The 15832-nt window shown below is 45.1% G+C and overlaps 2 protein-coding genes across 2 annotated transcripts; one reads left to right on the top strand and one right to left on the bottom strand.

Moving 5' to 3' along the window:
- Window positions 1–167: 167 nt before the first annotated feature.
- c9h13orf42 (chromosome 9 C13orf42 homolog) lies at window positions 168–2863 on the bottom strand. The gene is made up of 3 exons (XM_040202402.2): window positions 2078–2863; window positions 1844–1988; window positions 168–761 (listed from the first exon to the last, which is right to left on the bottom strand). The coding sequence occupies exons 1-3, from the start codon at window positions 2480–2482 to the stop codon at window positions 517–519; spliced, it is 795 nt and encodes a 264-aa protein (XP_040058336.2). The 5' UTR covers window positions 2483–2863; the 3' UTR covers window positions 168–516.
- Window positions 2864–3831: 968 nt separating this feature from the next.
- Window positions 3832–5506, top strand: LOC120834479 (TLR adapter interacting with SLC15A4 on the lysosome). The gene is made up of 2 exons (XM_040202498.2): window positions 3832–4004; window positions 4377–5506. Exon 2 carries the CDS (start codon window positions 4379–4381, stop codon window positions 5318–5320), a length of 942 nt encoding a protein of 313 aa, XP_040058432.2. The 5' UTR covers window positions 3832–4004; window positions 4377–4378; the 3' UTR covers window positions 5321–5506.
- The last annotated feature ends 10326 nt before the right edge of the window (window positions 5507–15832 follow it).

Genomic DNA, 15832 nt, shown 5'->3' with positions numbered 1-15832 from the left:
ACTGCAGTCAGGTCTGATCCATAAACCGCTAAACCCAAATTCCATCCCGCTATTTAATGTTATTAAATTTATAACGGTTCTGGTGATCTTGAGACGTTAAAAGGATTTTTTATTAAACCATGCTGTAAAAATCATCCATTTAATGTTCTCTTATTTAATGTGAATTAATTTATAATAACTAGATATTGAAGGTTATATTTATCGAGGTTTGATCTGAAACAAATTAAAGCAGAAAGGCCTGTTTGGAGGCATTTTGTCAAAGCAGAAATATTTTGCCTTGTCTTACTGGGACTTGAGGGTAGGTTATTCTTCTATGAGAAGTCAACATGTTCACTCTGAAACACCAGGAATTAACTTTATCACCTGGATGGATTTTCTTTTGTTTCTTTTGCAATTTCTTTATTAAAATTCCTCTTGAATATTTCATAGTGCCGATTGTCTGGACGCAGCTTTAGCAGATCATACAAACTGGGTGGGACTCAACAGAGCTGGTGGTTCCAAATGTCCTATCGAGCTTCACGGCTTTTTTAATTTGGGCTTGAAGCGCAGCGTCTGGAAGGCGCTCTCCACCACTTTGGGCAGATGGATCGGGTTCCTCTGCAGACGCAGGCGGCTGCTCGTGGATCCGCTCTGGCTTTTCTTCTTCGGGGCGCGTTCATTGGGGCGGTCGCGAACCGCTTTCTGCCCGCAGTCGCCTGCGACCCGAGGGACCCGCAGCACCCAGTTGGAGTGGAGGTCGTGCTCGGCCGAGCTGGAGGCCACTGTTGAGGAGGGAAGAGCACGGAGGGGTAGAACCCGAGCCGAGGCCGTTACTGTGAGACTACTACTCAGCGACCACCTGGGGTTCATGAATAAACAAGTACCTTACGAATGTCTTGGTTATAACCACACTTTGAACTTTACCGGTCGAAACACGCGGTGGAAGGAGAATAACGAGACACATTGTGATGTTTATCGGGGTTAACTTTGGTGTAATCAATAGCACTAATAAAGGCTTCACAGAGATAATCGTTTTAACCCGGGCTGCCTACTTTTGAAAAATATAAGTAAAAGTATAACCAAGTAGGAATATTTCATCACACAGTTTGGATGTAATTGCACTTCTTCAGTATCACCAGTATGACTAGCTGTAAGGGGGGTGGAGGATCCACTGCAGGATGCACGGGTGTATCTGGGCCATTAGCTCAGTACCTGAGTGAACGAGCCCTCTCGATGTACTTAAAGGGACAGTTCACACCAAAATAAAAAAAACATGTTTTATCTTACCAGCAGAACTTTTTACCGACATAGATCAGTTCCCTCTTTGGAGACGTCTGCCTTTGCTTCTGTCTATTAGCACTTTACTATCGTGGTGCTCAGCAATGTGTCTTTCCTGGTTTCCACCCAACACCCTAAAACCAGCTGACATCACAGCTTAAACGCAGTTATTGACAGAGACTGTTGTTGCTGTTGAATGTAATTTGTTGGGGTTTTGAGTCGAGTGCCATTGTACTGGAGAGGAGGGAACATCTCAGGGACCGATATCCTCAAAACTAAGTTTAAACCTAAATGTAGAGGCCTAGAGGTCGTAGACAATAGAAATACCCAGGTTAAGTGCAATACTGTTCTTAAGTAAATAATTACAGGTAGTAAATTCTACCCGGAAACCAATGCCAAAAATATCTAATCCAAAGCCCCACAATTATGCAATACTAACAGATGCTATGGATTTATTGGTCATTATTATTAATGTACATACTAACGCACATGGGACCATACAAACGATTGAACCACTTTACCGTCGAGGCTCGAAGGTCCTCAACGGCAGCATCATTTCATCCAAAGAGAGGCCTTTTACACCCACCTATGAAGTCCACATCTGCGTGTCCATCATCCACATACGGCTTGCGCAGAGGTTCGCCGTCGCAGCCCGCGATCACCGCATCGAAGAACCGCAACGTGGCCTCCTCGCTGGGCACCGGCGGCGCGGAGGGTTTGGCTCTCGGTGTCTGCGGTGGGAGTAAAACGTTCAGAATGTCGGTGCGTGACGTGGCCCCATGCACCGCCACGTGCCCGAGGGTAGTCGAGTCAAGCTTACCGGTCGCTCCTCCGCAGGCGGCGGGGGCGCGGCCCCCTTCGCCGGGGACACCGCGGCCTCGGACCGGTTACTTTTCAAGTCGCTCACGCTCTTCGTGTATTGCCGCCTCAGGGTCACGAGTGCTTCCAGGTACTCCAGGCAGTTCTGATTCTGAGAGTGGAGCCATATCCGGTCCTCTTGTCTGTGACAATAGTACAAGGTCGACTCAATGCTCACGGTGCTCTTGCTCCGTTTTAAGGTGGAGCCGAGAGTTTTCTCTCCCACCACGAGCATGGAGGTGCTGCGGACCAGCCTGACGGTGCAGGCGCTGTGGTAGTCCTGCTCCGACCGGACCCCTCCTGCGCCGCGCTGCCCTCTGGGCCCGTGATGGTTGGGACGGAACGCGTTATTGATCTTCTTGAACATCCCCCCCCCCCGCCCCCTTTAAGTGGAGTCTTTCGGGGCTACGGCCTCAACTTCTTCGCATCTATCCATCTCCGTCCCGTGGAGCAGACCGATGGGTCATAAAAACAAACGGCACAGGGGCCCGTCCGCCGGGACCGGGTCGCTGTCCAGGGTGCTGAAAAGTGCAAAGCGGCTGCTCCCCAAAACCAGGCCCGAGTCTCTGTCGTCGGTCCTGATCTCCCCACGTCGCCGCTGTTATCGGGTGTTGCTCAGCAACGTCGGGTCGGTAACTCGACACGTTGTGCTGCTATTACGGCGTGTGTCAGATACCCGGACTCACACAAGATATCAACACGCAACAAATCGACAAATATGGATCTAGTTTCTCTGCTTGTGCTGATTAATCCACCTATTAATAAACCACGTGTTCTTAAAAAAAAGAGATATTAGAAAAGAATATTTATGATAGTTTGAATTGCAGGTGAGTTAAGGTGTTCACATTTCCACGGTTTAAATGAAAAGGCTGTAAAGACCAAAATAAATAATTATGTTGTATGAATGAGCAGGATATTGTAATAAACTCTTTGCAGTTATATGATGGGGACTTATTACTTTCCGCTCCTGATTAATAATGAAACATGTTCTCTCGTGTTTCGTTCCTGTCTGTGGCTGAGGTGCTGCAAACAAAGGAAGTCTGAATACAAGTCTCAACGAAAGAGAGTCATACATGCAAACAAAGTACTTTCATGTTGGGAAAATCGGTGGCTGTGAATGCAGCCTGAAAGGCTTCCACCACTTTCACCAGATATAAGATTTAATCAAAAAGTTGCAAAACTAAAAACAACGACTAATTTACAGAGGGATCAGATGAACGCAAAAAAAGATGAAATGCTGCAGAAGAGCAGGCCCGGTTTCAAGGAGGAACTGATGCATTGTGGGTACATGAACGAGCCGCAGGTCACACTTCTGCTTTTGGTGGCGGACGAGTAAAGCTACGAGCTACAAGAAGCAGCTGTTTGACCACAAAGATGCAAGCCTTGTGTGACTCGAAGGAAAGCGAAAACAGGAATCAGTTGATTGTGATCATATTAACGCCAACTTTCTTCTTCGGCTTTTCCCTTTGCACACCTGCTTCTCTTAAAAAGAATCACAACCTCTCTGCTGGCTTTTTACAGCGTATGTTGCCTTGTTGGTGGTACTAATGCAGACGTAGATGCATCCTTTTGTGAGGATGTAAATAGAATTTACAACCAACTAACCAGGGACAGCTGGCCATGTCTGTTACAATTGTATGAGAATAAAACATATAGTGGCAAAATGGTGAATTGTAAAATACTCTGATTAATCCAGGTGCAACATTAAGTTTGCAGAAATGAGAAGACAGAGATGATCTCTCTATTTCCACTTCCTCTTCAGGTGGTATAAAGACAACCCTCATGCAAAAAAAGGTCTGCACATCGAGGGTGCCTCGATCGAGAATGCAATGTTCGCAAGAAGTGCGTTTCTCTAATGTGCCGAAGGCTGTGATTCTGGCCCGAAGGAGGTAAGATGTTTGTTTCAGAGGAATGTGACATCTTTTGAGAGTTAAATAAGAAAAAGTGCCTTTTGGGAAATATTCTTTTGGAAAGATGTCTTCGGGAAGTTTATTAAAAAGATGTCATTCACATAAATGATATCTCAAGTTTTGTTGTGATTTCATCGTGTTGTTGGTTTTGTGCTGTTTAATGTGAATGGTTTTTATATCCGTTTTACAAACAAGCTGTCTAGAGTCCGTAAATACTTTGTGGGGCAATGAACGTCAACAAAAGAATAAACGTTAAATGAAGAGATAGTTCTACGAGTTGAATACTGGCTGCCATGTGGTGTTCCTTTAATCACTTCCTAACAGCCTCTGCCAATGTGCTCTTTGTTGCAGCCATGCTTTGTGAAGCCAGACTGTTCAGCATGACGTGTGGTGAATTGGAGGAGCTGGATTCCCCCCTTCCTCAGAAAGCTCCCCGGGGTACTTTCGGGCTGCCGAGAGCAGCTGCCACCCTGGTGCCAGCCTCCGTCAGACACGCGCCACTCGTTCATCACAACTCCCCCGAGCTGACAGGTTGTTTGCTCAACAGGAGCGATTCAGCCGAGTTGTACATTTCCCCGCTGCAGTCCTTGGATGGCAGACAGATCTCCCCGCAGATAGAGATCCCGGCTCAGGCTCGCTCAGTTGGCGACGCCCCTTTCCTGGTTCCCTCCTCCTGTCAGAGCATCTGCCAAAATTACAGCGACCTCCACATCGGCGGCGACCAGGTGCTGCCGCTCTCGACTAACGATGGAGAGCTCCGGCTCTGCGCCGCCCCCCAGGCCGTGGGCCCTTTCCTCCAGTCCTGCGATGTCCCCCTGGCTGTGGAGGATTCTCCCCCACGAAAGACATCTAATGGAGGGCTTCTGCTCCCACCAAGGGGAGGATCACACCGCTGGAGACTGGGGAGCGCTCGTGATCGGAGCTTTTTGTTCCAGGGCGGCGAGGGTCCCTTCTCCAACTCTCTGCTTAATCACTACCTGGAGCAGAAACTGTTGGATTTGTACCAGCAATACATGATGGAGAACATGGCCAGGGAAGGGGCCCCAGGCGTGGGTTCTGACCATGGCGCCATTTGCCCTCTGCTGGGCTCAGAGCTGGTGCTGACCAGCCTGGACCAGATCACTTTGCAGCTGAGTCGGGAAGGGAACCTGGAGGCCGGCCTGGCCAAGGACATGGTCCTCAGCTGCCTTCTGCGGGTGGCGGGTGACATGCAGTCAAGTGAGATCAGCACTCCTTTTTTGCAGATATCCAACGAGGCATCCAGGGAGCATCCCACAGGGAACAAAGGGGAGTAACCCCAGTGTCAAAAAAATACCCCAAAATACCCCAATACCCCATTTCTATTTGTATCATCCTCAAAATAAAATGAAACTGTATCATTTGTTTTATTTTCATGATATGATTACGTTATATCAAATGGTGACCAATTGTGTGTGTCCCCTTTCTAAAAGCACAATAAAAACAGGATCTGAATATTGAAACCAACCTTTCACTTTCCTGCGCATCGCGACAACATAACTTTCCTACTTTTTGTACTGCTTGGCACTTCTCTGAGCAACGTCTGCTCATTGTGTCTTCATTTGAAATGAAGGTCTCTCTCTGGTGAATTGCAGACGAACATCTTGTTCAGGCATATAAGACATAAATAATAGTTTAAAATGTGTGTCCATTATTGTTTTATTTCAGTGGAATAGAAGTCATGCTTTCTTCATCTGTTCTCCAATTCATCCCCAACGACGGAGAGCGAGCAGAACCCGCTGTTAATAGTGTGGAAAAAAACAGAGTATTGACAAGGCTGTTGAAGTGAAATTCTGAAGCTGTCATCTACTGGTGACGCAAAGTCTGCAGTTTAATAAACGGTCACAAGGGGGAAGCATTATCACCAAATAACTTGCCCCCCCCCCCCCGCCCCATACACTCTAATTTCTTATATTTGTCCCCCTTTGCTGTCAATCCGGCTCCCTTACACAACATCCATCCATCTAGCTAAGGTTTCACCTGCTCCCTGCTAAACTATGATGTCACCCAGACTGGGTTATAAATCTGTGTCAAGCCGGCAGTCGGGCGCTAACACCAAATTTAACACAGTGTTTTATATACCGGCTTCCTCCACCGTGTTAACAAAATACAAGCCTGAGATACGGTTATCTACACTGCATCATTTATTTGAGGAAAATATTGCACAATCACAAATGAGAAACTCAGCATGGCTGAGAACCAATGGATTTGTGCACCATAAGTGACATATTCTTTTTTTGACGTTTCCCCCTATTTAAAGTGCTTTGAAAGACCTGCGTCTCCATTCCAGCTCAGTGCAGCTGTGGCCTTCTGAGTCAGTGTTTGATCAGCTTCCTGGTTTCCTGTCCAAACAGAGAGCCACAGGAGGAAGCTGTGTTTACCGAGCGGAGCGCCGCAGTCTCAAGGCCGCAGAGACACATGTTTCGGTGTTTCTGCTTCCATCCGCGTTGCACTGTACAGGTACACGTTAAAGCAACCCAATCCTTACAGACCCGAACAAACACACGCTAACATGCAATCAACCCAGCAGGGTGAGCAGGACTGATTTCCACACGCCCGGGAAAAATGTTGCAGAAGAGGTTTATTAAGAATTGTTTCATAAGCTGCGCACTGCAGTCTCTAAAACACACACACAACATTTACTCACAAACCCTTGATTTAATCAATTTGCACAAATTATTAACATCTCCCCGTCAAAAGCTAAACAACCAGCTCACTAGGTTTTACTTCTTTGATTTCAGTCATTTACTGCAATTAGTAGTAGTTTTTCTCTTTTAGAAAAAGTAAGCAAAGGTCAAATAATGAAAGAGAAGCCAGGAAATTAATGCAGGGTCATAAAACAAACAATGAGCTACAGCGTTTGAAAAAGAACCCACACTTCTTTCACGGTCGAGCAATGAAATCAACCGGGAGGTTGGAGCGTCTTTCAGAGGTTCATAAAGTAATTTCTTTGTCACAAAGAGCTTTTAACATGGAGGGCGGTTAAGGCAAGGCCACAAGATTTCATATCAAAGCCAAGGTCCTCGATACACTCTCACCATTGTGGCTTTAATGCTGTGCAGCACACTGTGGGCTGCCTTCGTTTTAAAAGCCTTTAGTACGTAGCCTTGTTAATTGGAACAGTCATATACTCTTTGCTTATTTTTTTTTCTCCCGCTTTGTGACTTGTAGGATTTAAGAACTTCTATCACAACCGTTTCAAGGCCTATTGATGGCCAAGATCCTTTGAGCGCTTTACAGCAACATGTACACACACACACACACACACACACACACACACACACACACACACACACACACACACACACACACACACACACACACACACACACACACACACTCACACACATTCCCATTTGTTTTGCTTAGATTGAAACACAGGAATTAGTTGGCAGATAATATTTTTATGTATTGCTGTGGTAAATAATCACTAACAGGTGTAAGACTGCGGTTGGTGTGTGAAGCCACTTAATTCAATTAAGGCCAGAAGCTCTTTTTTCTTTCTTGGATGGCCTTGGGCAAACATGTTTTTTTTTTTTGTACAAAGTTACATCTACCGGAGCGACCCTATGTCCAAGTGTAAAGCGCGACGACAGCTCCTGCTCTGTATGTGGCAGCTTGACACTGGGACACGTAGGTGGTGGAAGGGGAGAACACACATTTCCCGCTCAGTTAGCCGCTGAAGGCTGCAGGAGCTGTGGCAGCACGGCTGACCTTGGCTAAGCGGGAGCAGACAGAGAGACCTTGGGGGACGGAGGGGCAGCAGGATCTGGCTGGGGGACATGATGCGGTGATGCATGGCGGCCTATCACAGCACACAGCGCTCGTGTGACTCTAGACGGAAACAGTAGGGAGAATTGATGAATAATCTTTTTAGACGTTTAGTCAAATATACGGCCTAATGTTGAATTGTGCACCTCGTTGGCCATGTATGCTTCTGCAAGGAGAGTAATGAGAGTATTTATTTATTGCCGTGGTCTTTGTCAGGGATTTAAGTAGAAGTGCGCACCTAGTGGTAGAAATGATAATACATGTAGTAATGTTTAGTGTTAGAATTGTAGTTTGTGTGTTATTAGATATTAGTTATTACATTGGCATGTAATGCAATATAAATCAATCACCATTTATTTAACATTCTGTCACAATGTAATGTTAAAACCTGGGGATGGATGATAATTGCCGTCCTCTATGGATTTCTGCCAATTTTTTCCCCATAAGCAACTGAATGCAAGACAGCCGAGTGAGGCAAAAGTCCTGAGTCTTGACCACATAAACTGTGTTAAACTTTATGATGTAGTGTGATGAACTGTGATCATTCATGATGTGTTGTAATTAAAGTGTACTGGTTATAAGATGAAGACAAACGCATGCTATGTTATATTCACTAATAGAGGCAGTTAGTACAGTACCAATTCAAATGTGCGAGCCAGGAATCAAATGGGCAATATTGTCATTGTGGTAAGTGAAATTAGCGGTAACCCACAAATTTGTTTGTGAGATTTGTTTAATCCGATTAAAGTAAATGCGAACCATCCTCTTTTCAAGGCACTCGATATCCTCCCTTCAGGTCAGACATCCAGTCGGCACAACAGGTCAAATCAATAACTGATCTCTCTATAAATGTGTGTTATTGCAGTTTGTATTTGCTTTTATCACACAAACCTTTAATTATAATCTGTATTGTGTATAAACTACCAGTGCTTTAAATGGATTCTATTGTCTTGTACTAGCTGCAGAAACAATTATAGAAAACAAATCTGAAGATGGTGATTAACATCATCTTAGAGTGTTTAAACTGCAAGTGAACAAACTATGCACGGAAATAAATACATCTCAGTAGTTCACTTCATAGTTCAGTTCATAAAAAAGATGTGAAAAAGGAACATATATATACTGTATATATAAACCTCCTCAAAAGCTCAAATTGACTGTATTTACATGTTGTATACAGCAGTAAACCAGTATTAGCTCTGTGAAGATAGTGGAGTAGTGTCTACCTGAATGGATAAATCACGCTCAGTCTGTTGTTATCGGAGCTTGTTTGCATAACTGAGCCAGCCGGGTGTGTTTTTAGTACATGTTAGTGCATGTGAGCGTGGCCCAGTGGCCTCAACTGTTTTGTTTGCACCAACAAAACATTAGTCACCATCTATTCAGTTTATGTTGCTCTTCATTATCCAACATTATATCACAAATATTTTTCAAACAATGACTTGAGTCCTTTCTGTTACAGTCAAACTTGACTGATACAAGTAAAATGAAGTGCCAAAATGCAGATATCCAGAATGTAGCTCAGAAACAGCCCGTCCAACACAAATAGGAAGTTCAACAAGCTCAACGGGCCCTTTGTGGAGGCCTTGGCCTTGGAACAATCCAACATGTATAGAAAGACACAATGAAACGAAATTATACAGGCACATCACTTGTGAAGAGGAGGCAGAATGATTTGCCAAAGCATGTATCTAGTTAAGCAAGGCCAGTGGAGGAACTTGAATGGGTAAAGAGGAGGAAGCTTAATTGGAAAAAACTAGAGTTGAGAGGATTAGATTCATGCGGGTGAAATGTCACATGTTTCAAAACCTACATTCGTTGTCATAGGTGAACCCTTTGCTCGACCAACACAAACAACACTGGTCATGAGGCTTCAACACGCGCTGATACAAGCCTCTTACTCACCATAACCCATATCTGACTAGTCGCTGTGGCCCAGGGCGCCCTTTGTGCGTGTCACCATTCAACAGTAGATAGAGAGCCCGACCGCTCCTGAAAGTTACCTGCTACTGCAGCTAGATTCTCGCAACATCACCAGATAATAATAATAATTGAGACATCACGTGCTAACCGGAATATACATCTTCGTGAGGCGCAACACGCGTGTGTCCGGACGGATCAGCATCCCGTGAGGAGCCCCTTCCGGGGGCCCAGCTGTGTGTGTGTGTGCCAAACAACGTTAGCAAAAGTACTGCAACAGCCTCAGTTGAATAGATGGTAATAGATGGCGCATCCTTATTACTGTCATCATATAAAATAAGCAGAGCACAGAGACAGAGAAAAGAAGGAGACAGGGTCAGGTGAAGGGATTAGATTGCCTTCAGACATGCAGTGCAGCAGAAGTATGTAAAAATAATAATTGTCTGGAAGTGAAGTTTTCAGAGGATGATTCATTTCACAGCTTAAACTTCAGAGGGAAAAAAATCTATACGTTCAGGTTGACATATTAAAAGAGAGAAAACATTGCGTTTTCAAGGCCTTACGGATCTTTAATCAAAAGTATTGCAGAAGCAAAGTCAGACAGCGTGACTCGCCGCCGATGAGTCACTTAGTCTGAAAAGGGGTTTGTTGTTGCTCAAAGTCTCAAAGGAAGGACAACTCACTGACAAATTTAATGAGAATTCTTCTCGTCACTCAAAGAAAAAAAGACCCGTCAAACGTCTTCACTTTCGTCTGATTTCAAATGTTTTGTTCACCCTCCAGTGTTTCCCCCTCACCTTGGGCCTCCGTGTACGTTAGCCTTTGCCTGCTTTCCACTCCCCCCCCCCCCCCCCTGCTCACCTTCACCTCCTGCCCCGGCTTTTCCCGCCACGCCGACATTGTTATTAGTGTCATAATTTAGTTCCTTATGCAAACATGACCCTGTCCTCGATATGTGGTGAGGCAAAAAATATTCATACTGTAGTCACTGCGAGACTAATAAAGACTGAGATAGGAGGGACATTTATTGCTCCACAGCCACAGTAGTTCATATTTCACTCAGTAGCCTTTGAGCACACACACACACACACACACACACACACGCACACAAAATGGTGCGTGTATGTCTTACATGCGTTGTCAGCAATGGCTATACATACGAAAAAAAAAAACATTTCATTGTGCGACATAAATTCCGATAATATAAATAGATAGGTGAGGGCAGGCAGAGATAAAAAATAAGGGCAAGTGAGGGATAAAGGCAGGTAAATGGGATACGTAGGGGAAGGGGTCAGGGGAGGCAATCTGCATTTTAATCCCCGTTTAGTCCGAATGCATTTTTATGAAGTGACTGTTGATTAAATCCTTTGTTCCCCGGCGGGGTAAGGCGGGCCGGGTGAGGTAATGGGAATGCAAAGTGGGTTTGGCCCAAGCAAAGACAGTCGCGGGCCGGGAGGTGACCGAATGGAGTGAAAGCCATCCAGAGTGGCACTGGGGGACTCGCTGTATGGAATCGGAAGCACACGCACACTCACGGGTTTGACCTTGGCAGCCTCCCCCCCTCCTTCGCCCCCTCCAGGGTCCCACTCAACCTTGGCTAATTAGCTCACATCCCAGTGGCTTATGTTCAACACACAATTTATCCACAACAAGGACATTACAACTGCAGTGTCCCGCCTCTGCGCTGCCTCCCGCTCACTCCCTCATTCTGCTGTAGAAGGTTCGTCTGTTTCTGTTTGTATGCTTATCTGAATCCTTTAGTTCAGCCTTTGTCTCCACCGGTTTTGTGTTGTCAGGACATTTCATTCAAAGCCGCTATATAAGCCTCTGATCAATATTCCTGTGTGTGTGTTTAAATTATGGATCAAACTTACTTATGAATGTGAAGGGGTTCACGTGTACAGATGCATGTACAAACACACAAACACACGTCCAAAGCGCTGCGCAATGAAAAGATGAAGATGCGTATGTGGCAACTCAACAGCATCAGCACACAGGTGGTTCTTATTGGCAGCTGGTTGCCAAGCGGTCTGTCAGAACTCAAGCCTCCCATGCTGGGGGGCAGGGGGAGGGAGGGAGGGTGGGGGTAGCTAGAGGTTGCAGTTGGAGGGGCATCGTGCCCCAGACCGATGTCACTGTGGCTCATCACTCCTCGTATCCCTTACTGGAGAGGCTTTTTATCTTTCCTTTAGTAAAGTCTAAGTGTTGCCCACACAGACTTTTCATTTGAAAATAGGAATTATGTCAATAATACTATTTCTTTTACAAAATGCTCAATCCTTGCTATCACGATGAACAATAACACAAAACAATGGCAATCGACATGACACAATGCAACAACCTTTATCACAACTTGTTGGAACACAACGCAGCAGTGAGCTGTGATAGCTGAATGATTAGCGCCTGTCCGAAAAGCGAGCATATCTGCTGCTTTGTTTGTTGTAACGAGGGTCACCCCGTGTTTGTATACCAACCTTGAACAGTGCTACAAGTGGAGGCAAATAGAGAGTGTGTATGTTTGTGCGCCGTTCACCCACATTGGGTGAGAGGTTCACAGCTGAGGTAAACAATGAGCAAAGCTTTGTTTGTTCAAAGTGGTTGTGTGACAATGAATGAATTTAAGAATGAATGGGGACGAGACACCTTGATTACTTTAATACTGTAAATCTAATCATGGTTGTGTTCAGGCCCTGGCTGTACACGGTCAGGGAAGGATCGAGATGTGGGTCAATACCCAGCGGGCATTTGTTACGCTGACAAGACGTCTGTGGCCGACGTTGAAAATTGGTTCAAAAGTGAACGTCTCTTCGACGTCTATTTGTAGACGTTGAAGAGACGTTTATTTTTCGTTGTTACGTTATTTTTTTCTGAAAGTTTAAACAGGCGTGTGACTTTTTACACAACAGTCCAATCACAGTAGACTGCAAGTGCTCAACAAAAAGTGCATCTTTTATTGCTGTTTGTTTGTGTCTTTGTTGTTCACTTCAACATTCTGTTTTATATAATTGTTTTAGGGTTCCAAAGAAAAACCTGTACATTTTGCATTGCATCTAAAGCAAATTCAATCTTCCTTCCTCTCCAACACACACGCACACACACACACACACACACACACACACACACACACACACACACACACACACAAACACACAAAAGCACGCACCCACACACACTTTCACGGCTGTAAGTTAGAGATATGAGTCCTTGGAAGTGCAGTATTAAATTTGTAACTATTATAGAGACAAGGACACAGCCCTTTATGAGAGCAGCCAAAGAGAGAAAATGGAGGCAGTCGCTATAGCAACCGCCAGAAGAGCACCCAACAAACCAACAAACAATGCAGCACAAGACTTTTCCAGGGGAGCCATTTAATGCAAAGCCTTGAATCATACAAAGTTGTCTTCTTAAGTTTCTGAGACCTGTCTTGGAGTGTCTGTGGATGTCTGGGTCCGTAGTCTTTGGTAAAAAAAAAAAAAACCTTGTGTTTTTCACCACACTTGTGTTTCAAGGTTGACTCGTCTGAATGTGCCAAAGAGCTGTCTTCTCGGGTCACGGCAACCTCAGAATTTAATTTGTGCGATCAGCCTCCAGGAAATGTTTACTCCTGCAAAATCACATAACAATGCTCACTTATTGAAAATATTGTGTGCATTTTATTAAACTATATGCATACAGACTGTTTCAAATCTACTGGTTTTGTCTTAAACTGAATTACAGCAGTTTCTTTTTCCTTTAGTCGATCAACATGAGTTAGTCATGAGAAAAACGAATGTTCAGACTAAGTTGAAGTGCAGACGACTTAATATTCCAGCAACATTGTTAATCCACTTGCCATCAGCAACACTGAAAATCTGAATTTGCCTACGAGGGTTCTTCCCTTCCCACTTTGATTCCTGCATGCGCTCTAACTTTCCCATGCCCCTTGTCTGAGCAGATAGCTTCTCTGCCACTGACCTTGCTCTACATTTCAGCACTAGACACAAAACTGCAGCGTGGCTGATGCCGTCTGACTCAGACTGTCTGAGTGTCACAGCAATCGGTTACAGAAGTGCAGATCACAGAGAGACGGTCACGAGCGCGCGTGTGTGTGCGCGTGCGTGTGTGTTTGTTTAAAGGCACCTAAACTCTTTTTGGGGGATTGTGTGTGATGAAACAGTGGAAGCTGATACTATAATTGTGTCTTGCATATCTGATGGTACAGCTTGTAGAAATACGTGCAGGTTTTTGCCGTGTTGTGAAACACACATTAGGAGCTTACTCTCATCCTTGTCAAAGACAAACTGTCCACCACCACAGCGCTCACTATGAGAAGAAAAAACAGATTTGCGCTGATATGTTACAGCTGATAACGGCGTCCCTTCCCACGCTGTCATTCTGGCAGCATAGCGGCCGACCCTTCGGTCAGCACCGTTGCCGTTCTTTGAATTGTTAGAGCCGTTCGCTCTATTGGATGCATCCGGCTCAGCCGTCACAATTTTGAGAGCTCGGTTTGGTCAAAACGTCTTTCGCCTTTACCGGAGTCTCAAATATTGCGACGGCTGAACATTAATCAGATAAAAGGAATACAGAATACAAACAAGAAATTCTTACTCTCTTGCTTCTGCGTTCATGCGTTCTGCTTTTCACCCATTGAAGGGTGTTAATGGAGAACAAATGTATAATGTTATGTGTGTTTTTCCATGAAAACGGAGCGTGACATATTTTGTATCTTTGGGATCCGCACTGAATGTAACAAGCTGCACATCATGAGCTCAGGGTCGGTGTGGTTTGTTATAGGAAAGAAATATTTCAGGTACATTTGACATGCTGTGTCTGTGGAAAGACGATGGCGTAGAGAGCTACTTAAGTGCTTCTTGCACAAATGAAATAAATGAGGGAACTTTTAGACTGTGTTGTTGCAACAAGACATAATGTAATCTCTCCTTGAGGCGGAAGGATTTGTATAACCTGCGCTGGCTGGGCCTTGAGCAGGAGAGAGAGGGTGAAGGCTTTTTATCCCGTGGTGTCCTTGATATAAACATGTGAAAAATCTCTCTGTTTTTGCTCTTGGTTAAATCAATACAGACATTCGGCCTCTGAAAAAGTTTTTCATTCAGCCTCTATTCACAGTCCATGTCCTTTGACGGAAATGAACGGGGCGCGCTGAGGTCTGTGAGTTCATGAGCGTGGCCATGCACTCAATGTTATACTTTCTCTGCAGCGAACACGACCTTCCGTGACGACCCTTGTTGGGACATTGTGTGTGTGTGTGTGTGTGTGTGTGTGTGTGTGTGTGGGGGGGGGGGGGGGGTTTGCTTGGTGGCCTGAAACTCCACATAGTGTGAATCAGGAGTTCTGCTCACAATTCTCGGACTATTCTCACAGTTTTTCAGACTCCCTGACCTGTGATCCCTCTTAGGAGCAATTAAGATAAACCTCTAATTCATCTGCTTTATCCTGACCTGTCTTTCCCATTCTCTCATCCGCTTGACCTCCACTCCTCCTGTCTCCTCCCCCCCCCCACCACCTCCCATCCTCCTTCAGTGACAGAAGCAAGGAGAGCATTGAGTCATGACATCATAATTCACCAGCTCCTGTTTTCACGGTTAAATCAATATCAGTGTGTCCGAGTCAAGGTTGGAGGCTGGCCTTCGCTCAGTTCTCCCTACTTCTTTCTCATAGAAAATCATATAAATTGTCCCTAAAATAATTAAGCCTTCAGATCCGTCACTGGACTATATTTTTCCCGGCTTCTGCCTGATAAACAGCTCCGCCAGGGACTCAAGGTAATTCCCAGAATAGAACTGGGCTCCGATTCCTTGTCTGACTCTGCCCCTCCTAAGGCTCATTCTTCCTCTCCCACAATTAATAACGCAACCGTTAAATCAACCGGGCCTGTTGACCGCTGCTTCATATGTTGCATTTGCACACGTCATTGTCATAGTCCAGAGGTGTGTCTTGAATGTTTAAGTTTAAAAAGGTGTGAGAGAGAGCGACACACACACACACACACACACACACAACACACACACACACACACACACACACACACACACACACACACACACACACACACACACACACACACACACACAAAAAGACACAGAGAGGGGTGGAGA

Source organism: Gasterosteus aculeatus, chromosome 16, assembly GCF_964276395.1.
Source record: "Gasterosteus aculeatus chromosome 16, fGasAcu3.hap1.1, whole genome shotgun sequence".
Classification (NCBI taxonomy): Eukaryota; Metazoa; Chordata; class Actinopteri; order Perciformes; family Gasterosteidae; genus Gasterosteus; species Gasterosteus aculeatus.
The sequence above is the reverse complement of the archived record's forward strand: the minus strand, read 5'-3'. Positions and strand labels throughout refer to the sequence as shown.